Source organism: Eumetopias jubatus, unplaced genomic scaffold (genome assembly GCF_037043125.1).
Source record: "Eumetopias jubatus isolate StellerSeaLion01/CBP00866 unplaced genomic scaffold, mEumJub1_p1.0 scaffold_7, whole genome shotgun sequence".
NCBI classification, from domain to species: Eukaryota; Metazoa; Chordata; class Mammalia; order Carnivora; family Otariidae; genus Eumetopias; species Eumetopias jubatus.
Window position 1 is genome coordinate 45,732,982 of NW_028274813.1, and position 24,180 is coordinate 45,757,161.

At 37.3% G+C, this 24,180-nt stretch overlaps 1 protein-coding gene across 3 annotated transcripts in view; it reads left to right on the plus strand.

Annotated features, from left to right (window-relative positions):
* The window catches only part of DDHD1 (DDHD domain containing 1), a 95,229-nt gene that overhangs the window by 20,845 nt on the left and 50,204 nt on the right, over positions 1-24,180 (plus strand). For all 3 annotated transcript variants that reach the window (XM_088024585.1, XM_028101583.2, XM_028101585.2), the window contains exon 2: positions 18,839-19,012. In XM_088024585.1, the coding sequence (XP_087880711.1) occupies positions 18,839-19,012 (174 nt within the window). The remainder of the gene's footprint in view (positions 1-18,838; positions 19,013-24,180) is intronic.

Below are 24,180 nucleotides of genomic sequence, written 5' to 3' on the forward strand. Positions count from 1 at the left end.
TCTTAAACAACAATGAAGTTTGCCGTATCTGCTTTACTATTCCTTTCACAAACAATTTCTCGGCAGCATGCACCGCTAGCTGATAGCATTTTAACCACAGTAGAACCTCTTTCACAATTGGAGCCCATCCACTCAAACCCTGTCGCTGCTTTATTAAGTAAGCTTATGTCCTATTCTAAATCCTCTGTTGTCATTTCCACGATCTTCACAGCTTCTTCACTGGTAGATTCCATCTCACGAAACCACTTTCTTTGCTCCCCCTTGTTCAGGGTTTGTCCCGAGATTGCAGTTCAGTCCCATCTTCAGGTTCCATTTCTAATTCTAGTTCCCTCACTGTTTCCACCACATCTGCCGTTACTTCCTCCACTGAATTCTCGAACCCCTCAAAGTCATCCATGAGGGTTGGAATGCGTGACTTCCAAACTCCTGTTCATGTTGATATTTTGGCTTTTTCCCACAAATCATGATGTTTCTAATGGCACCTAGAATGGTGACTTCTTTCAAGAAGATTTCTATTGCCTTTGCCTGGATCCATCGGAAGAATTACTAACCGTGGCAGCTGTAGCCCTATGCAATGACCTTCTTAAATAATAAGATTTGGAAATTGGGGGTGCCTGGGTGGCTCAGGCGGTTAAGCGTCTGCCTTCGGCTCAGGTCATGATCCCAGGGTCCTGGGATCGAGCCCCACATCAGGGAGCCCGCTTCTCCCTCTGACTCTGCCTGCCGCTCCCCCTGCTCGTGCTTGTATGCTCGTTCTCTCTGTCAAATAAATAAATAAAATATTTTTAAAAAAATAAGATTTGAGAATTGAAATTATTCTTTGATCCATGGACTGCAGAGTGGATATTGTGTTAGCAGCCATGAAAACAACATTCATTAATCTCGGTGTCCATCTCCATCAGAACTCTTGGGTGACCCGGTGCCTTTTCAGTGAGCAGTAATATTTTAAAAGGAATCTTTTTTTTTTTTCCCCTGAGCAGTAGGTCTCAACATTGGGCTTAAAATATCCAGTAAACCATGTTGTAAAACAGATGGGCTGTCATCCAGGCTTTGTTGTTCCATTTACAGAGCACAAGCAGAGTAGAGTTAGCATTATTCTTAAGGGCCCTAGGAATCTCAGAACGGTAAATGAGTATTAACTTCAACTTCGAGTCACCAGCTGCATTAGCCCCCTAGCAAGACAGTCAGCCTGTCCTTTCAAGCTTGAAGCCAGGCGTTGACTTCTCTCTACTTTGAAACGTCCAAGGTGGGTCTTCCAATAGAAGACAGTTTCATCTACATTGCAAATCTGTTGTTTAGTGTAGCCACTTTCATTTATTATCTGAGCTACATCTTCTGGATAACTCTCTGTAGCTTCTACGTCAGCTCTTGCTGGTTGACTTTGTAATTTCATGTTACAGAGATGGCTTCTTTCCTTCCTTAAACCTCATGAACCCAACCTCTGCTGTGCTTCAGACTTTTCTGCAGCTTCCTCACCTCTCTCAGCCTTCTTAGAATAGCAGAGTTCGGGCCTTGCTCTGGATTAGGCTTTGGCTTCAGTGACTGTTGCAGCTGGTTTGCTCTTCTATCTAGACCACTAAAATTTTGTTCATATCAGCAGTGAGGCTGCTTTGCTTTCTCAACATTCGTATATTCACTGGACTAGCACTTTTAATTTCCTTCTAGAACTTTTGTCTGCATTCACAACTTGGTTAACTGTGGCACAGGAGGCCTAGCTTTTGGCCTGGCTCAGCTTTCAACATGCCTTCCTCACAAAGTTTAATCATTTCTAGCTTTTGATTTAAAATGAGAGACATGCGGTTCTTCCTTTCATTTGAGCACTTAGAAGTCATTGTAGGGCTCTTAATTTCCCTGATTCCAATATTACCGTATGTCAGGGAATAGGGAGACCTGAGGAGAGCACGCGCGAGAGGTAGTCTGTGAAGCAGTCAGAACACCTATTTAAAAATTAAGTTTGCCATCTCGTATGGGTGTAGTTCATGGTGTCCTAAAACAATTACAATGGTAATATGAATGATCACTGGTCACAGATCACCATAACAAATTAAGAATAATGAGAAAGTTTGAAATAGTGCCAGAATCACCCAAGTGTGACACAGAGACACAAAGTGAACAGACACGGCTGGAAAGATAGCACCAATAGACTTGCTGGCATAGGGTTGCCCCAGACTTTCAATTTGTAAAAAACGTAGTATCTGTGAAGCACAATAAAACAAGGTATGAATACCATATTAACTACAGTCACCGTACTGTACGTTAGTTACATCCTCATGACTTATTTATTTTTTAAGTAGTAGTTTGTACCTTTTGACCCCCTTCATCTGTTTCACCTCCTCCCCACCCCTGGCAGCCACCAGTCTGTTCTCTGTATCTGCGAGCTTATTTTGTTTTTGTTTTAATTCCACATATAAGTGAGATCATATGGTATGTTTTTCTCTGTCTGACTTCTTTCACTTAGCGTAATGCTCTCGAGGTCCATCCATTTTGACCCAAATGGTAAGATTTCATTCTTTTTTATGTTGAATAGTAGTCCACTGTGTGTGTGTGTGTGCGCACGTACACAGCACATCCTCTATACGCATTTATCCATCGATTGTCACTTAGGTTGTTTCCATATCTTCCATATCTTGGCTATTGTAAATAATGCCGCGATGAACATGATTCCAGTAAAGGCCTCTTTTTTGCCTTAGGGTTATAATTAGGATAATGACTTACTTATTTTCTGATAGGCAGGTAGTAATTATAAGTACTAGTCTTAATTATATTAAGTTTAAAATGACTTTCAATGAGTGTTGGTATAAATGAAAAAGTAATACTTTGTTAATCTAGTTCCAACATACTCTTTACATGCATTATCCCTGTGAAAAGTTTTTCTCTGGTTCCTAGCTACATAGTCTGTTGTTTAACAGATGTATCCAGATCTCACCACTCTATAACTACAAAGTAAGGTGACATTTTAAATATATATCTATATAAATATATATATCTATATATATAAATATATATGTGTCTGTGCAAGGCCGTATCACTATGAGATTCTGCTATGTGTGATTTTAAAAAGCTAAAGTAACAGTGGCTTAAACACAACAAGGTATATTTCTTTCCACTTACGAGAAGTGTGGATGTCTTAGAGTTTAGGGCTGTGGGGCACTTCCACTGTAACCAGGGACAGAGGCTCTTTGTGTTATTCAGCTTTCTGTCTTATGTAAGTCTTTAGGCTCTTGTAACCAATGCCATGTGCGTGAGTGTGGTACTGTGTGGGACTGCGGTGGCCAAGCAGTTCTCTAGGGATAGCAGCTGCAGTTGTTCTGCAGTTAAACTCAGTTCTGACAGTGTCTCCCCAGAGATAGCATCAGATCCCACAGGTTAAGGACTGAGTCCTCCAAGACTGTCCCCCTCACCCCCTACCCTCAGAAGCCAGTCACAAGCCCAGAGTGTTACCTGTACTTCTTACTGACCAGCTATTAATCAGCGTTTTCCACTGCTTGGGTTTGATTACTTTTGTTAGAGCAGCTCCCAAAACTGAGAGAAACATTCTAGTTACTGGATTACTGGTTTAGTACAAACTATATAACTTAGGAACAACAACCAAATGGGAAAGATTCATAGGGCCAGTTATGTGGGAAGGGATGCAGAGTTTCCTATGCTCTCTTTTAGTGCTCCATTCTTACTACAGTTCCACGTGTTCACCAATCCGGAAGCTCTCCAGACTCTATCCTTTTGGGCTTTTAGGGAGACTTTTTTATGTAGGTATGGCTGATTAAATCATTGGCCATTGGTGATTGATTCAACCTTGAGCCCCTCTCCTCTCAAAGGAGGTGAGGGAGTGAGACTGAAAATTCCAACCCTCTAATCACATGGTTGGTTCCTCTGGTGACCAGCCCCCATCCTTTGAGCTGGGGCATTCCAGAGGTCGCTTCATTAACATAACAAACGATGCCTTTATCTGTCTCATCTCTTAAGAAATTCCAAGGGTTTTAGGAGCTCTGTGCCAGAAAGAGGACAGAGACCAAAGACGTTTTTCTTCTTATTGTTAAAAAAGCAAAATTCAACCGAGGAAATTTGAAGATATCGTTGGTTTTATTAAGCAGCTCATGAATCAGGCAGCATCCCAGGAGTTGACAAAATGGAAGGTTTTATTGGAAGGAGAGTTTGGGCAAGAAGTTATTAAGAAAAGAAAGAACTGTTTGAGGCATAGTCATCTTCCCTTAGGGGAGAGGGCAAGGGTCTTATTAGGTAAGTGGATTACCTCATCTTCCTTTGGGGGATGGAGAGGACCCAAGCGACAGATTATCTCAGTTTTCTGATGAGGAAATTTGTGACTGACAGGTTAAAACTACGTTTCTGGGGGGAAAAATTGGAACGTCAATTAAGTTAGGTATGAAGCCCCAGTTTGGTGACTTGGTCTGGTGTAAGTGACTCCATCTTCGGCCTGTGGTTTTCTTTTTAACGTTACAAATCACAACATTATAGTAAGTGACTTGATCCAAGAGATCTTCAGGAGCTCAAGACATAATAGGTGGCAGTAAAGAAAGAGGTAAAAATCAAAGAGCTGTACCACCAGTAATTTGCAGTATCCTGTTACTAAAGTTCAGCCACATGATGGAACCTAGCTGCACAAGGAGAGTAGAAAAAGTTTGTTAACTGCATATTGCTGCCCTGAATAAATTAGTATCCTGTTATAAGGAATAGGGGGAGAGTAGATACAGGGTGGGCATCTAGCAATTTCTTCCAAGATATGTGATCTTTGTTTTTCCTGAATGTATTAGGGTTCTCCAGAGTTGAAGAGATTATAAGGATTTGGCTCCCACAATTAGGGAGGGAGGCTGGCAAGTTGGCAGAGCCAGTGTCCCTGTTCAAAGGCCATCAAGAGGGAAGAGCTTGATGTTTCAGTTTAAAGGCCAGCAGGCAGAATTCCCTCTTATTTGAGGGAGGGTCGGCGTTTTGTTTATTCAGGCCTTCAAATGATTGGATGAGGCCCACCCACATTATGGAGGACAATCTGCTTTACTCAGTGTATTGGTATACATGTTAATCTCTTTCAGAAACACCCAGAATGTTTGACTAAATATCTGGGTACCCTGTGGCCCACTTAACTTGATATATATAAGATTAACCATCATTATAGTCATCATCAACTGAATATAAAACTAAAACATTTATATTGTAAAAACACCAAACAATTATAGACATTTATTATGTAGAAATCAAAATTTCCTTATATTCTTACCTCCCAGAGGTACCTGTTAATAACAGCTTAGTGTATTTTTCTCCACTTATTTGTAGTATATATACTAGGATACATACTAATGTATATATCTTACAAAACCAGGATTACATTACTTATATATATATACACATATATACATGTGCTATGGTTTAATTTTTATATTTTTATTCTAGACCTTATTCCATGTCATTAAATGTAGACCTACTTCTTCTGAACATTATTTCACTATAGATGTATTATCCATTCATTCATATTTTGATTTATTTAATGAATATTTTTCATACCTACTATGTGCCAAGCAACATTTATATGTCTGATCCTCTGTTGGTAGAAATTTAGGTCATTTTGTTTGTTTTTATTTTGTTTTCTATTATAACAATGTTGAGGTAAGGATCTTTATCTTCAGACATTTTTGCAAGAGTGTATTCTGTAAAGCATATTTCTAGAATTGCTCTGTAAGAAGATACCCATATTTTAGGTTTTAAAAGGTGCTGCTAGCCAAGAGTTTGTCAACCTCAGCACTGTTGACAGTTTGGGCAGATAGTTTATCGTTCCTGGGCAGGGTGGTGTGATGAGGTCAGGGGAGCTATTCTGTGCATTGGAAGATGTTTAGCAACATTCGGTCTAGATACCAGCAACACTGTCCCACTCCCAAGTTGTGACAATCAAAAATGTCTTCATCCATTGCCAGATGTCAGGACATCTGGGTGGCTCAGTTGTTTAAGGACCTGCCTTGGGCTCAGGTCATGATCCCAGGGTCCTGGGATCTAGTCCTGCATGGGGCTCCTTGCTCAGCAGGGAGCCTGCTTCTTCCTCTGCCTGTCACTCCCCCTGCTTGTGCTCTCTCTCTCTCTCTCTCTCTCTCTCTCTCTGACAAATAAATAAATAAAATCTTTAAAAAACAAAACATTGCCAAATGTCTCCTAGTGGGGAGATTGTCCCAGGTTGAGAACCAGTACACTAGCCCTTCTCTCTTTTCCTGCTCCCGTGCCATACGGACAGCTGGGCTTGGGATGTCAGATCCCAAGTTGAGTGAAGAGATGTCCATATGAGAGGCAGCCTAGCATGGGATATTGGAGGCCAACTGCCCTGAGGAAGGCAGTCACAAGGGATCATGGCTTAATGTGGGATATTAGAGCACAAGCTGGATTAGGAGGGTTTCCAGCCATGAGGGCAGCCTGGCATCGGGTGTTCTGAGCTTCAGGCAGGGTGAAAGTATGTGCATATTAGAGAGGCAGGAATAGTCCTGTCTAGTCCAAAACAGAGAGTTCTTCATTTATATGGCTAAAGGCCTATTTATGATGGTTTCCTTACATTAGAGCTTGCTCCCTATGGAGATCCATTACTGATTTGATGATTTAATATCTTTTAATATAATTAGAAATTTTTTGGCTGATATCTCTGTTCTATTTGGAATTAATTTAATAGTAGGAGAAGCTAGTCCAAGAACATAGCTCACAGCAATGTAAGGCTCACTTGCTATCACCTGACAAGTACTTGAACCATGCAAATAATCCCATCTTTGTGGCTGACACTCAGTAATATAATGCTGAGCCAAAGAAACTAAATAGAAGAGTACATACTACATGATTCTATTATATAAGCTACTAAAACGCAAAAATAATCTGTGGTGCTAGAGGTAACAATTATGTTTACCCTTGGTAAGGGTAGCACTGGAAAGGAGATGCATGAAGGGGCTTCTGAAATGTTGATGTTTTCTTTCTTTTTTTTTTTTAAAGTCTCATGCTTTTCTTTTTTTTTTTTAAAGATTTTATTTATTTATTTGACAGAGATAGAGAGAGAGCACAAGTAGGCAGAGTGGCAGGCAGAGGGAGAGGGAGAAGCAGGCTCTCCGCTGAGCAGGGAGCCAGACGTGGGCCTCGATCCCAGGACCCCAGGATCATGACCCGAGCCGAAGGCAGCCACCCAACGGACTGAGCCACCCAGGTGCCCCTGATGTTTTCTTTCTTGATCTGGGTGGTTAACTCGTAAAAGGCCATTGAGCTGTATGCGTAAGATTAGCACACCTTTCTATATGTGTGTCATTCTTCAACAGAATGTCCACCCCCCAGAAAATAACCTGTTCTTTTACTCTTGGAAAATAGTCAGACTCTTTCTTCTGAATCACATAATTATCAGAAAGTAGAATGTTAATGGCTGACAGAGCACAGCATACACCAACTAAATAGGTTGGCATGTACCACTCAAACTGAGGAAGGTCCAATAAAAGTGCTCAGTCTACCAAATTTGCCAGGTAATAGGATAAGCTGAATAAAATATGTCTTACTCAGCAACATTCAGAATACTTTTATTGAAATCCTACTTTATCATAGGTGTTCTTATTTTTAGGTTTTGGAGGTGCCTGAGGACACAGTACCTACATCCAAGGATCCCATGGAAGTGAGGAAGGCTAAGCAGTTAAAATACAGTAACATAAACACTGATAAATGTGTAGAGTTAATTCACTGAAATCACAGAGAAGGGGAGGTCACCAAAGGATTCCTGAAGGAGAGAAGGATGAAAGTTAGCTAAATGAAAAAAATGGGGAAGAACATCCAGGTAGAAGGAACAGCACGTGCAGGATACAGAGTATAACTCAGCATCACACGTTCAAGGAACTGTCCTTGTTGACATGGATAGCGCAGGGACCATCAGCATTATCTTATGTATCATCAAGAGCCTACCCCAGAGCCTGATTCATGATAGACATTCAGATATTATTTAGGTGAATAAATACCTAACATAGCATCTGTTATGTGAAGAGGTTGTCAAAGAAAGATCATGAGCTTATAATTAATTCTAAGAAGCTCAGAGTTCATTTAGTAGGCAGTGAGGAGCCATTAAAGAATTTAAGTATTAGAATAACATGATTTGTGGTATTTTAGAAAGGTTCTCTGGGAACTCTGTAAAACAAGGATTGAATCTTTCTCTAGAAAGAGAGTAAGTTAGGGGAATTTGTGTATGTGTATACATGAATGTGTGTACTTACACATGCATGTGAGTAGGCATTTGGTGAGAGCTGAAGCAATGGATACTACATTTAGATAGGAAGTTCCTAAAATAAAACAGAAATGATAAAGATTGTGAACTTAGAGTGTAGGCCCAGTGAATATGGGATGAATTTGAAGGTGATTTAGGAGATAAAATAAAGAGTGATTAATGTCAGGTTATAAGAAGCATTTGAGGAAGAGGCATCTTGGATGACCCCCCGAGTTCTGTCTTGGGTGACTGGTTGAATACTGCTAGCACACCATTTGCTATGATAGGGAATACAAGTCGAGTAACAGGTTTATGTTCCATTTTGTTTTCCAGGAATCTAGTGTGTTCCATGGCTACTTATGATTCTGGTAATTGTGATCTGTCTACTAGGAGATGTTTAGTTGGCAGTTGAATATTTGGACAAGACAGAGGCCTGAATCAGAAAGATGATATGGTATTTGATAGCATACTGGTAGAATTTAAAGCTTGGGTAAAACTCCCAAAACATTTGTCAGTAGAATACATGTTTAGATTTATTAGGCTAAAGAGAGAAAAAGAGAAGTGCAGATGTTTGCTATAAACTTGTTTTACTGTTTTTCACTCTGCTTTTTTACTTCTCTGGTTTTTGTGGGGAAGCATGGTTGGCTCTGGTTTGTAAGTCTCATGATAGACTCTCAATATAAAATCTCCCAAATTACTTGTTTTCAAATTACGAACACAACTAAACAGCCCTATATTTCTTGGGGAGAAGGCTAAAGAGGGATTTTTTCTTTTTTGAGAAAGTTGTGTTGTATAGTAGAAAGAGCTTAGCTGAACATTGGCATCAAAGTTTGGTAGGAATCCTGCTTCTCATATTATTTAGCTATGTGCCTTTGGGCAAGTATTTAGTTTCACTAAGACGTAGCTTATTTATTTGTAAAACTGCAGTAATTATAGTTATCTTTTAAGATTATTATAAAAATTAGATGAGCTTTTGGATCTGGAAGATAATGGCAACTGTCCAAATGTAAATCTCTCCACACATCCTCCCCAAAAGCTGTAAGACCAAACAGGACCACACATGTACACACACACACACACACGGCCCATATATAAATCATACCTTCAGCATTACTACAACATAAATAATACCATGAATTTTAAATTGCCTTTATTTAAAGAAACAACAAATTACAACAACTCCTGTTGCTGCTACAAACCCCTGAGTCTGGAAAGTGGGGCAAGGAGAGGCTCAAGAGACAGTGAAGACAGAGGAAAGGAGATCGGAGGTTTACAATGAAGCACAAGCAAAATGACCCTCAGAAAGAAAACATCCCGCACACAACTGGGAAAATACAGACACAGGCCTGAGACTTAGGAATTCATAGCACTAGCTACAGGGAAGGTGTGTGAAAGAGAGGGACCACTAGCAGCATCAGAGATAGAGAAAGGATGGTGCCCCTCAGAGCCATTGCAGGGAGAGGAAAGAAGAAAGTAAGGAGAAAATAAGTGTCTGGAGAAATCAAAGAGAAACAAGGCACATAAGTTCAATACCCACCCACCCACCACCACCCCTACCACCACAACATCATCCATTAAAACAGCTGCTTTTACTAATCTGCAGAAGCAGACAGCCTTCAACTAATAACTCTATCCATAAAGTGCTCAGAAATAGAAAAAAATTAGATGCTATACAAAGCTACTTTAAGAGGAATACACAAAATATGAACCAACATATTTCCACCGATAAAAATTCTTTCGCAGAAAGGAAACACAAAACAGAGGGTAACTCTTATTTTTTTAATAACAGTTTAATGTACTGCGTTATATTAGTTTCTGGTACACAATATAATAATTCAACAATTCTGTACATTACCCAGTGCTCATCACACTAAATGTACTCTTTTTTTTTTTTTAAAGACTTTATTTATTTGTCAGAGAGAGAGCACAAGCAGGGGAAGCGGCAGGCAGAGGGAGAAGCAGGCTCCCCGTGGAGCAAGGAGCCTGTTGCAGAACTTGATCCCAGGACCTCAGGATCATGACCTGAGCCGAAGGCAGTCACTTAACCAACTGAGCCAACTCGCACTAAGTGTACTTTTAATCCCCTTCATCTCTTTTACCCATTTCCCACGCACTGCCCCTCTGGTAACCATCAGTTTGTTCTCTGTATTTAAGAGTATTTTTTGGTTTGTCTCTTTTTTTCTTTGTTCCTTTGTTTCTTACATTCCACACATGAGTGAAATCATATGGTATTTGTTTTTCTCTGACGTATTTCACTAACGTTATATCCACCAGATCCATCCATGTTTTTGCAAATGTCAAGATTTCATTCTTTTTTTATGTCTGAGTAATAATATTTGTGTGTGTGTGTGTGTGTGTGTGTGTGTGATCTTCTTTATCCATTCCTCTATCAGTGGACGCTTGGATTGCTTCCATAACTTGACTATTGTAAAAAGTGCTGCAATAAACACAGATACGCATATATCTTTTCAAATTAGTGTTTTCCTATTCTTTGGGTAAATACACAGTAATGGGATTAATGGATCCTATGGTAATTATATTTTTTAATTTTTTACCATAGGATCCACTGTTTCCCACAGTGGCTGTACCAGTTTGCATTCCCACCAATAGTGTACAAGGATTCCTTTTTTCTCTGCATCCTCTTCAACACTTGTTTCTTCCATTTTTGATTTTAGCCATTCTGACAGGTCTGAAGTAATATCTTATTGTGGTTTCAATTGCATTTCCCTGATGCATCTTTTCATGTGTCTGTTGGCCATCTCATCTGTATGTCTTCTTTGGAGAAATGTCTGTTCATGTCTTCTGCTCGTTTTTTAATTGGATTTTTTGGTTTTTTTGGTGTTGAGTTATATAAGTTCTTTATATATTTTGGATACTAACCCTTATTGGATAAATCATTTGCAAATATCTTCTCCCATTCAGTAGGTTGTCTTTTTGCTTTATTGTTTCCTTTGCTGTGCAGAAGCTTTTTATTTTTATGTAGTCCCAGCAGTTTATTTTTGCTTTTTGTTTCCCTTGCCTTAGGAGACATACATAGAAAAATGTTGCTACCACCGATGTCAGAGAAATTACTACCTTTGCTCTCTGCTGAGATTTCTATGGTTTCAGGTCTTACATTTAGGTCTTTAGTCCATTCTGAGCTTATTGTTGTGTATGCTTTAAGAAAGTGGTCCAGTTTCATTCTTTTGCATGTAGCTGTCCAGTTTTCTCAACACCATTTGTTGAAAAGACTGTCTTTTTCCTGTCGCCTCTTTTGTTGTAGATTAATTGACAGTATGGTCATGGTTTTATTTTTGGACTTTCTCTTCTGTTCCATTGATCTATGTGTGTGTCAGTTTTTGTGCCAGTATCATACTGTTTTGATTACTACAGTTTTGTAGCATATCTTGAAATCTGGGCTTGTGATAACACCAGTTTTGTTCTTCTTTTCAAGATTACTTTGACTATTCAGGGTCTTTTGTGGTTCCATACAAATTTGAGGATTATTTGTTCTAGCCCTGTGAAAAATGCTGTTGGTATTTTGATAGGAATATCCTTAAATCTGTAGATAGCTTTAGGTAGTATGGATATTTTAACAGTATTTTTCCCCCCATTCCATGACCATGGAATCTCTTTCTGTTTCTTTGTGTCATATTTAATTTCTTTCATAGTTTTCAGAGTACAGGTCTTTCACCTCCTTGGTTAAGTTTATTCCTAGTTTTTTATTATTTTTGGAGCAATTGTAAAGAGATTGTTTTATGAATATCTCTTTCTCCTACTTCATTATTAGTGTATAGAAATGCAGTGGATTTCTGTAAATGGATTTTGTATCATGCAACCTTACTGAATTCATTTATCAGTTCTAATAGTTTTTTGGTGGAGTCTTCAGGGTTTTCTATATATAGTATCATGTCATCTGCAAATAGTGAATGTTTTACTTCTTTCTTACCAGTTTGGATGCCTTTTACTTCTTTTTCTTGTCCGATGTCTGTGGCTAGGACTTCTAGTAGTATGTTGAATAAAAGTGGGGGAAGTGTACATTCTTGTCTTATTCCTGATCTTAGAGGAAAAGCTCTGTTTTCACCATCAAGTGTGATGTTAGCTGGGGGTTTTTCATATGTGGTCTTTGTTATGTTGAGGTATGTTCCCTCTAAACCTACTTTGTTGAGGGTTTTTATCATGAATGAATGAATGTTGCACTTTGTCAAATGATTTTTCTGAATCTATTGAAATGATCATATGATTTTTATCTTTTCTCTTACTGATGTGTTGTATCATATTGACTGATTCGTGAATAATTGAACCATCCTTGCATCTCAGGAGTAAATCGCACTTGCTCATAGTGAAAGGTTTTTTTAATATATTTTCGGATTCAGTTTATTAATATTTTGCTGAGGATTTTTTCATCTAAGTTCATCAGAGATACTGGCCTACAGTGCTCTTTTTTTGTAGCGTCTTTATTGGTTTTGGTATCAGGGTAATGCTGGCTTTGTAGGATAAATTTGGAAGCTTTCCTTCCTCATGTATTTTTTGGAATAGTTTGAGAGAAATATGTATTAACTCTTCTTTAAATGTTTGGTAAAATTCACCAGTTAAGCCATCTGGTCCTGGACTTTTGTTTGCTGGGAGTTTTTTGAGTACTGATTCAATTTTATTGTTGGTAATTGGTCTGTTCAAATTTTCTATTTCTTCTTGAACCTGTTTTGGGAGGTTATATGCTTCTAGAAATTAAGACATGTTTTCTACATTGCCCAATTTGTTGGCATATAATTTTTCATAACATTCTTTTATAATCTTTAGTATTTCAGTGGTGTTGGTTATTTCTCTTTCATTTCTGATTTTTTTCAGTCTTTTTATGATGAGTCTGGCTAAGAACTTAGCAATTTTTTTTTCTCTTTTCAGAGAACAAGCTTCTGGTTTCATTGATCTGTTGTATTGTTTTTTTAATTTCTATTTTGTTTATTTCTGCTTTAATCCTTTCATTTCCTTCCTTCTGTTTTTAGGTTTTATTTTCCCTTTTCTAGCTCCTCTAGATGAAAGGTTAGGTTGTTAATTTTTCTTGCTTCTTGAGGTAGGCCTATATATTGCTACAAAGTGCCCTCTTAAAACAGCTTTTGCTGCATCTCAGAAGTTTTGGATTGTTGTGTCATTTGTCTCCACATATTTTTTTTTAATTTTCTCTTTGGTTTCTTGGTTGACCTGTTCATTGTTTTAGTAGCATGTTATTTATCCTCCATATATTTGTGTTCTTTCCAGATCCTTTCTTGTGGTTTATTTCTAGTTTCAAGGCATTGTGGTCAGAAAAGATGCATGGTATGGCTTCAGTCTTTTTTAATTTGTTGAGACTTGTTTTGTGTTCTAACATGTGATCTCTTCTGGAGAATGTTCCTAGTTCACTGGAAAAGAATGTGTATTCTGCTGTTTTTTAATGGAATGTTCTGAATGTATCTTGTTAAATCCATCTGGTCCAATGTATCATCCAAAGCCACTGTTTCCTTGTTGCTTTTCTGTTTGGATGATCTATCCATTGATGTAAGTGGGGTGTTAACATCTCCTACTTCTACTGTATTACTATCAATTACTTCCATTATGTTTGTTATTAGCTACTTTAGCTAGCTAGGTGCTCCCATGTTGGGTGCATAAATACTTACAATTGTTACATCTTCTTTTTGGAATATTCCTTTTGTAATTATGTGATGTCCTTCTTAGACTCTTGTTACAGTCTTTGCTTTAAAGTCTATTTTGTGTGATTATAAGTATTGCTACCCAGCTTTCCTTTCACTTCTGTTTGCATGATAAATGCTTTTCCGTCAGGTCAGTTTCAATCTACATGTGTCTTTATATCTGAAATGAGTGTCTTGTAGGCAGCATATAGATGCGTCTTTCTTTTTTATCCATTGCATCATTCTGTATCTTTATCAGAGCATTTAGTCTATTTACTTTTGAAGTAATTGTTGATAGGTGTGTACGTATTGACATTTTGTTACTGGTTTTATGGTTATTTTTATAGTTTTTCTCTGTTCCTTCTCTTGCTCTCTTCTCACGGTTTGCTGGCTTTCTTTGGTGATATATTTGGATTCCTTTCTTTTCTATTTTGCATATCTATTACTGGTTTTTTATTTGTGGTTAGCATTAGGTTTATCTATAACATCTTATGCATATAGCAGTCTATATTAAGCTGATGGCCTCTTAAATTTGAACCCATTCTAAAAGCACTAAATATTTACTCCTCACCCACTCCCACATTTTAAGTATATGATGTCATACTTTACATCCTTTTATTTTGTGAATCTCTTGACTGATTTTTATAGATATACTTAATATTACTGCTTTTATGCTTCCTACTGTTCTTACTCCTGCTTATGGTCTTTCCTTTCCGAAGAGTCCCCTTTAACATTTCTTGTGAGCTTAGCTGGTTTAGTGATGATGAAGTCCTTTAATTCTTGTTTGTCTGGAACAGTCTGTCTCTCCTCTTCTGAATGATAGCCTTGCTGGATAGAATATGCTTGGTTGCAGGGTTTTTTCTTTCAGCACTTTGAATACATCATGCCACTCCCTTCTTGCCTGAAATTTTTTTTCTAAAAAAATCAGCTCATAGCCTTATGGAGTTTCCCTTGTGTTTAAGTGTTTTCTCTTACTGCTTTTAAAATTCTCTCTTTATCACAATACTTTTCCATTTTAATTACTCTGTGTCTTGGTGCGGACCTCCTTGGGTTGATTTTGTTGGGAGTTCTCTGTACTTCCTGGATCTGGGTTTGTTTCCCCAGATTCAGGAAGTTTTCCACTATTATTTCTTCAAATACATTCTCTGCCCCCTTTTCTTTATCTTATCCTTCTGGGATCCCTATAATTTGAATGATTGACACTTGATGGTGTTATTGAATGTCCTTAATCTATTCTCATTTTTTCTTTCTCCTGTTGAGTTTGATTGTTTTTCATTACTCTGTCCTCCAGGTTGCCAATCCATTGTTCTTTCCTTTAGTGTACTGTTTATTCCCTTTAGTGTATTTTTTATTTCAGTTATTGAGTTCATCTCTGACTGATTCTTTTTCAAATGTTTTCTCTTTGTTGATGTTCTCACTGAAGTCCTCCACTCTTTTCTGAAGTCCAGTGAATATCTTTATGACCATTACATTAAATTCTCTAGCAGGCATATTACTTATCTCCATTTCATTTAGCTCTCTTGTTCTATTTTGTCCTCTTCTTTATTTTGGATGTATTTCTGTCTCCTTGTTTTGTCTAATTCTCTGTTTCTATGTGTTAGGTAAATCGGCTACATCTCCTGCTCCTGACAGTAGTGGCCTTAAGATGAAGATTCCTATAGTGCCCTGCAGTGCAGTGTCCCCCCTGTTCACCAGAGCTTGGCACTCCAGGTGTCTCCTATGTGTGTTGCGTGTACCCTACTATTGTGGTGAGCCACATTGCCTTCAGTCCAGTCATCTGCAGTGACTCCACTTGCCTGTTGCAGGCCATGGTCCTTGTGTCATTAATGGGCCAGTCTGGGGCTGCCTTGGGCTTGAGTGGAGTCACACCAGGTGTTTGTCAAAGATACAATATCACTGAACTGCAGGGTACTTTCTCTTTGTTGTCCACTGAGAAGCTTTTGTTGGTAGGTGGGACCTGCAGTCAGACCACATGTCTGGCCTCTGCCTACTTACTGCTGGAGCTTCAGTCAGACTGGTATGTGTGATTGTCTTCCCCTCTCCCCAGGGCAGGAGTCACTTTGGAGCAGTGCTGGCCTCTGTTGGGGCTACTTGCACACTGCCACGCTTGTTGCACTGCTTTGGGTGGACTCCTGCTGAGGGCTTGTTGGAGGAGGCGGGTCCACAGGAAAGAGCTCTGTTAACAAGGTAGGTGGAGAGAGTTCCCAGTGGTTCTCCCAGGTGTCTGTGTATCTTGGCTAGGGGAAGGGGAGGGAAATGGCACCTTCCAGCTCTTTTGTTCTTGGAGAAGTCTCCGAAAAATCCCTGTCTCTCCAGCATACATTCTGAGATTCATAAATGAATCTTCCCCAGGTGTTTTTCAAACTGCTCTTTCTAATCTATATCTCAGTGGCGCTCTTTCTTATACTGTCTCTTTTCAGTCAGAGACTCTCTTTTTTTTAAAGATTTTATTTATTTCACAGAGAGAGACACAGCTAGAGAGGGAACACAAGCAGGGGGAGTGGGAGAGGGAGAAGCAGGTTTCCCGCTAAGCAGGGAGCCCGATGCAGGGCTCGATCCCAGGACCCTGGGATCATGACCTGAGCCGGAGGCAGATGCTTAACGACTGAACCACCCAGGCGCCTCAGGGACTCACTTTCTATCACTCTCTGGCTCTCTCAGAGCCAAGCTCACTGATTTTTTTTAAAGTTCCAGTTTTTAATCCCCACTGATTATAAGAACTCGAGATGTTAAGACCCTCTGGTTTTCGAAGCCATATGTTATGAGGATTCCTTTCCCAGTGCAGGTTCCCCATGCCTGGTGAGGTGTCTGCTCCTCCTTCTTTCTGTGCCTGCAGCATCACTTCCTCCTGCGGACAGTCTCCCAGTCAGTTTGGTTCCCAGCCACGTCTCCACCCTTCCTACCCTCTTTGATGTGACCTCATCTCTACATTTAGTTGTGGAGAGTCTTCAGGTTGTTCTCTGGGTTATTTACACTGATGTAGGTGTTATCTAGTTGCATCTGTGGGGTGAGGTGAGCTTAGGATCCTCCTACTCCACCATCGTACCCAGAAGTTTCAGGAAACTATTAAATACTCCAACCGAATAAAAAATTCTCTTGTGGATATACTAATAAGGGCATTGATGTAAGAGGCATTATAAAAGGAAGGAAAACAAACAAAATAATGGAAAAGATGCAGGAAGAAGTAAAAAGCTTGAGAAAGAAAGTGTGTGAAATGCAATATAGGCAAAGGAAGACCCAACATAACTACAATTAGAATCCCTGAGGGGGAGAAATCAGTGGAACAGAACTAACTACTAAACCATAATCCAAGGGAACTTTTCAGAAACAAGAGAAAAGCTGAAATCTATATATTAAAAGGGCCCACCTGGACAGATTGATCCAGAACAATGAACTCTGAGTCAGAAACTATTAGACTTTAAAGGCAATTTTTTTTCTGTCCTCTGGGGTAAGGAGTGAGCAAGAGATCACTTTACTTAAAAAAAAAATGAGATTTACATCCGACTTCTCAAGAATAATATACCAAGGAAAGCTACTGTAGAGCAGCATTTTTAAAAGCTCAAGGAAACAAAATTCAGGCTTAAGATGTATTTGCATTTTATACACACACACACACACACACACACACACACACACACTACTGTGTTTTAAGCCAACTTGAAATAACTTTTTCTGCATGCAGTTAAATCACCAAATCTCTACATAATTAAGTTCATTTGTTTTGTTGGGTTTTTTTTTTTTTTAAGATTTATTTATTTGACAGAGAGAGACACACCGAGGGAGGGAATACAAGCAGAGGGAATGGGAGAGGGAGAAGCAGGCTTCCTGTTGGGCAGGGAGCTCAATGCAGGGATTTATCCCAGGACCCTGGGATCATGACCTGAGCCAAAGGCAGACACTTAAAAGAGACTGAGCCACCCAGGTGCCCCTAAGTTCATTTGTTTTATTTTGCTTTTTATTTTTAGGGTTTGTTATTTCCATTTTATTTTTGCTTATTTTTTACAAATCTTAAAGTATTCAAAATAACATAACTGACAGTTGTGGTTTATTTTTCAAAATATAAATAGGGGCACCTCGGTGGCTTAGTTAAGTGTCCAACTCTTGATCTCAGCTCAGGTCTTGATCTTGGGGTCCTGAGTTCAAGCCCTGCATTGGGCTCCACACTGGACATGGAGGGAAAGGAAGAAAGGAAGGGGGAGGGATGGAAGGAAGGAAAGTATTAGGCTTATAGGAACAGTATTTAATCAAAGGAATGTTTATAGTTATTGAAATTTTTCTTTTTTTTTTTTTAAGATTTTATTTATTTGAGAGAGAGAATGAGATAGAGCATGAGAGGGGGGAGGGTCAGAGGGAGAAGCAGACTCCCCGCTGAGCAGGGAGCCCGATGTGGGACTCGATCCCGGGACTCCAGGATCATGACCTGAGTTGAAGGCAGTCGCCCAACCAACTGAGCCACCCAGGCGCCCTCAAAATTTTCTACTCAATTTTTTTCTAAAATGGGTAAGGAATTTACTATAATTAAATTTATCAGCTATTCCTGTATTCTAACTGGAAGTCTATACCCTTCAAGGCAACCCTAAAAAGTGTAACACACTACTACCACACACACTATTTCTGAACTACTTCTGGGAGCGTGTATCAGTATTTTCTAAGACATTGGAACTATCACCAGAGTCTTGCATGAACTTGTCTTAACCCCATCACCTACTAATTTGGGTTACTCAGGGCCTCAGTTATAAAGATAACTGCTCATCTACCTTTCTAATACCAAAGTAATTTTTGCCTACTATGCAATAAAAATAAAATGATATACTGTAAAAAATATGTACTGTGGCTTGAAATCTGAAATTTAAAACTTTAAATGATTCTGCTGGGTCATGGAAGTTTTTGCCACAGTTACAGTAATAAAATATTAAAATTATAGTTACTATGTCTCTTTCTGGAGGTTGGATCCTAAAATGTAAAATTCTGCATTTTCTCTTTTCAGAGGCAGATAAAATACTAGTAATGCGTGGACAGTGGTTTATTGATGGTACTTGGCAGCCTCTAGAAGAAGAAGAAAGTAATTTAATTGAGCAAGAACATCTCAGCTGTTTTAGAGGTCAGCAGATGCAGGAAAATTTTGATATTGAAGTGTCAAAATCCATAGATGGAAAAGATGGTAAGACCAATTAATACATTTAATATGTTGTAAACCAAGTAAGTTCTTAACGAAGTTTAGAGTAGTTCTTAATTTTGCATAGTAGTTCATGAGTGTTAGAATTTATAAAATTTCTGATTTAAACATTTGATGATTATTTTAGAATTTAATACTGCTATGAATTCCTAAACTGTCTCAATTTTTATTTTACTTAATATATGTGTTCACTGGCATGACACTAACATGACTTACTATTATACAAATTGTTATGTGTTCTGTGAATTAGTCCTTTTCAGTAGTTTGTAATTACCAACAAAAATTGAATCTACAAAAATATGTCATTATATCAAACGGGAGTTTTGTTAATATTTTAATGTTGGTTCTTTTCCTGAAGTTTAAAAAAAGAAAAAAACCTTAATTTCCTTTGTATACGTATCTTTAGGTTGTCTCCATACTGATAACCACATCAACTTTTACTTTGAAACAGTCTTCTCTTTATATTCCCTTACTCAGCATTTGGATTTCTTTGCAATAGCTTAAAATATTTATGTAATAGCCAAGATTGCCATGTTTCATTATGTGTCTGATCTTGAGTAAAATTCAAAATGTGTGGTCAAGTTAAAAATACTTCTATTGTTCCATTTACTGCAGGCAGTGGGATCAGCTATTCTGGTGAGTATAATAATATAGGTAGATTAGAATTTGTAGGTTTCTCTAAATATTTTTTTCTAAAAAGTGTTTCTTCATCTATGCTTGGCCTTTATTTTGGAGGTTTCTTGGCAAGCCCTATTGAAACTAGTGAATTAAAGTATGAATTAAGTGATTTTTTTTTTCCCTTTCTCATAAAACATCTCTAAAGCAGAAAAACTCAGTATTGATCAGGTAATTCACAGAATGCAGCTTGGAAAAATTATGTGGTTATAAGTAATTGTTTACATGACATAATTAATGGCAAAACAATAAGCTTTAAATTGGCTTGGCTTATTTTTTTTCTTACTGTTAGTAACAAACATCCTAAGTCTTTTCTTTCACCTACCCTTTCTCTCTGAAGACACACACACACACACACACACACACACACACACACACATGTCACAAGCAAGGAAACTATATAGTTTTGTTTATACCAATTTAACATATCTTTTGTGTCTAGTTGGTTAAAATCTACACAACTGAGGAAAGTTGTGGCTCATCACCACTACCAAAATAAGATTGCTATCAGAGAAGGCTGAATTCTAGATTTCTTTCTATTGTCTCCTTCAATCCTCCCTCAGAAATGGCAGTTCACCTTAACAAACCCAGTTTAGCCACCCAAATTCCTTACTCTTAGTGTAGGGGGAAGAAAACCCAAGAGCTTGGAGGAGAAAAAGGATGAGTATAAAAAATAAAAATATAAGTAGATTATTCCCCTTTCTTATACTGTATTCAAAACATTCTTTTTCCTCTTGCTAATTCATCTTATAGAAGTTAGTCATCAGCTCTGTTTCATCTCTAGATCACATCTATTTGGAATCTTGTTTTTATTACAATAAAAATTAGAATTTTTGTGTCTTTTTTACTTCTACTGCCTACCAAAATGTTGAGTATAGCAGGATACTTCAGTTTTCTTCACAGTGCCCTAATTTTAATGAGCCAGTCATTTAAATAAGTCTGATAAAAAACATAGTATATTTGTGTGAGTAGATTTTTAGTATGTCTTTGTGTGTGTGTTGATTCTAGAGTATCATGTTAGGGTATTATAGTAATATTTTTTGCTAGCTTTAAAGATATACTTTGGTCAGAAAATTTTTAAACTGTTACAACATTTTTGCATTGTAATCTTTCAAAATGATGCTTTTTAAAGGTTCATTAGAAGAAAAATTGGTTTTTTAAAATATACTGTGGCATGTAAGTAAAGCTTCAGCATATTTTATTAACAAAGATTTTAAGTTCAATTTAGTATATATACTGTCATCATAAATTTACAGCCATTTTAGTTGTTATTCAGTTTTATGTAAAACATACATTTCTATGTTAAGATGTGATATTTGACTTTGAAGATTATGGGAAATTTTGTAGTATATTTGAAAATTATCACTGGTCGTGAGTCAAGAACATCTGCTTGTCCAAAAAGCCACCATTGTTAGAAAAATCAAATTTACCACATCTACAAAGATAAAAACATATTAATCTTCTGTTTCTTACCTCTAAGCTTCTGAAATTTCATATTTCATTAATTAATTAATTAGGGTAAAAAATATCTTTTCCACCTAAATTTTCTCATGTACATATGAGAAAGCCTGACTCTTCATATTGTCAGGAGGTTTTAAATGTTTCCATATGCAGATAGTACTGTGCTAGGCACTCTTGTGAAAGATACAGGGTTTTGACCCTCAAGAAGTTTTGGGGAAGACAAAGCCAAAGATGAGAGTAGTTACAAAGAGTAAGTATAAGATAACACAGTAAACAGTGAATACAGAATTAGATATTCTACAAACAGACTTGGAATACAGAGTTGGAGATCACAGTGCCGTGGAGTTTTTCAAATAAGGCTTTCTGGAAAAATCCCATTTAATAATTAAAAATATTTTAAAATACTCTATCTAGGACTCTTAAGTGTTCTGTGGAATTTTTTTTTCTCTGGAATTTCTAAGAAACTAAACAGAGTTCTTGCCTTGAAGGACATTAAAATAATTCCTTTTCTTTCTGACCTTATCTGTGTTTTGGTTAGGGTAGCTGATGCCACAAATAAATTGGCTTTTTTGATATTTTCTCCTTGTTAATTTTCCTACTAATCTCAAAGTAAGCATTGAAATAGATTGATGAAAGTTTAGCATAACTTTTTTAGCATACAAATAAAGATAATCCATAAAAGCATCATCACTGGGCGCCTGGGTGGCTCAGTCATTAGGCATCTGCCTTCGGCTCAGGTCATGATCCCAGGGTGCTGGGATCTTGCCCCACATCGGGCTCCCTGCTCAGTGGAGAGCCTGCATCTCCCTCTCCCACTCCCCCTGCTTGTGTTCCCTTTCTCGCTGTCTCTCTCTCTGTCAAGAAATAAATAAAAACATTTTAAATAAATAAATTTTGTTTTCTCTTAAGAGTTAAAATAAAAATTGATTCTCTTCCCACCCCACCTTCTAGCAGCCTAACAAATGGAAGTCTGGAGTTTCACTGGGGATGAATTCTACAAATAAAATCAGCCTTTCAAATAAGTAATTTTGAAAATACTTGAACATAGTGCCAGATTAGTGTTTGACTCACTTTATAATTTATCCAAGCAATAATCAGTTTTAAAAAGGTTAAACTAAATGAGTTAGTCCTGTACTTCACCCTGACCAAAAAAATGCATAACATCAATCCAATTATGAGAAAACATCAGATAAACTCAAATTAAGGGACATTCTACAAAATAACTGATCAGAGGTCTTCAGAAATGTTAAGGCATCTAATTAACTAAATAAGGGGAACCCTTTCACAATGTATATCAATTCACTATGAGGTACACATTAAATATCTTATACTTTTATCAATTATACCTCAATAAAGATGATCTTTTTCTTAAGTGTCAAGGTTATGAAAGAAAAGAAATCCAGTAGAGGCATTAAAATAAAATAGTAAAAAATATTTAATTAACCCAAAAGAGGTTAGGAAAGGAGAAACAAGAAACGAAATACAGATGGAACAAAGAGAAAATAAATGGGAAATGAGAGACCTAAATTCACCCGTGTTAATAATTACAGTAAATATAAGTGAACTAATGCTTCAGTTAAAAGGCAGAGATTACAGATTAAGAACGTGAAAACTATATGCTATCTGTAAGAGTCACACTATCAATATAAAGTCACAGATAGGTTACTGTTCAAGCTATTTTGGGGTACTGTGACATCACAGGTGTTGGTGTATCTTGAAGGACTTAATACATTTAACAATTTGGCATGTAAAGTGTGTATTGCTATCACTGTTGCTGGATAAGAATATCCCAAATTATGAATATAGAAACTGCAAAAGTCAAAAAGGCGAAAGGAGTTGGAGATTGCTAATCCTTTCTAACCAGCTTTCCTTTTCCTCCCTCTTTGGTGCCTAAGAGGATTCCCCGTCTTCTAGCTTTTGGTTATTACTTTTTATAAATTTACCTACTTAATTTCTCTGAGATCCAAGACAGTTGCTGGGAGTTTTCTCATTACATTTGGTATGTTTGAGATGTGCAAACCTGCTTTCCCTAAAGTTGAGATTATACAGGTTACCAGCTTTTAGATAGGGAAAAGTCATTGAGTTGTTCTGTTCTGGGGATCAGTGTGTCATCAGCAACGCCCTCTTTTGATACTCTGTTGCTTTCAGAATTATATAATGAAGAAAATCCCTTTAAGAGAAGGATCAGTAAGGAAATTTATTAGAAATGCTATAGTATTTTAAATCTTTTTCATTGCTATGTAAGGCTTTAGTATATAAAATAACATTTTAATTAAATGTTAGCCTTTAATAAGTTAACATTTTGAGTTTATGCATATTTTTGCTAACATAAGAATTCCTAACTAAAACTTCATTTTAGGGGAAAAAATTTAGTAATGCTTTCTAGCACTTGAATTTCATTTAATGGTGATCCCTGTTGGATTGATAGTAAATACATTTTGTCTCTACTGTGCTTATGGTAGTACCCCTAATTCTGTGCTTTGGGTTGAAAAAAATTAAGCTTTCTAACTATGCTATGGGAAATTGTGACAAATAGAGCAAATGACTTTCAAGTGAAAATAAGAATTTGATTTGAGAGGAAGGTAAAGAACCATGTCTATTTAATTTTGTGAAAATGTTTTAAATTGTTTCTCTGTTTTTAGTATATTAGGGTATTTGTCTTTTTTAATCCCTAAATTGTTACTGTTCCTTTAGAAAGAAAAGCCTTTCTTTTTTATATCTTGACTAGCTTTCTGAAAGTGTTTGCATAATTTTGAAATGTAGTCAAATGGTCCATATGTATTTCAAGTGGATTTTTAAATAATTGCTTATTTAAAATATAAAGACATTTTATATTGTATATAACCAGCAGTATTTAACATGGAAAATGTTGACTTCAAGGTTATCTGCTGATTTGCCAAATATCAAGTCTATATGTCTGGCTTTATGTTGGCTGTTTCATGCTTACCAAATGTCACAACATACATTTTTACTAATGACTTTTTTAATTATTATTTTAGTTTCCTTTTAGTAAATAC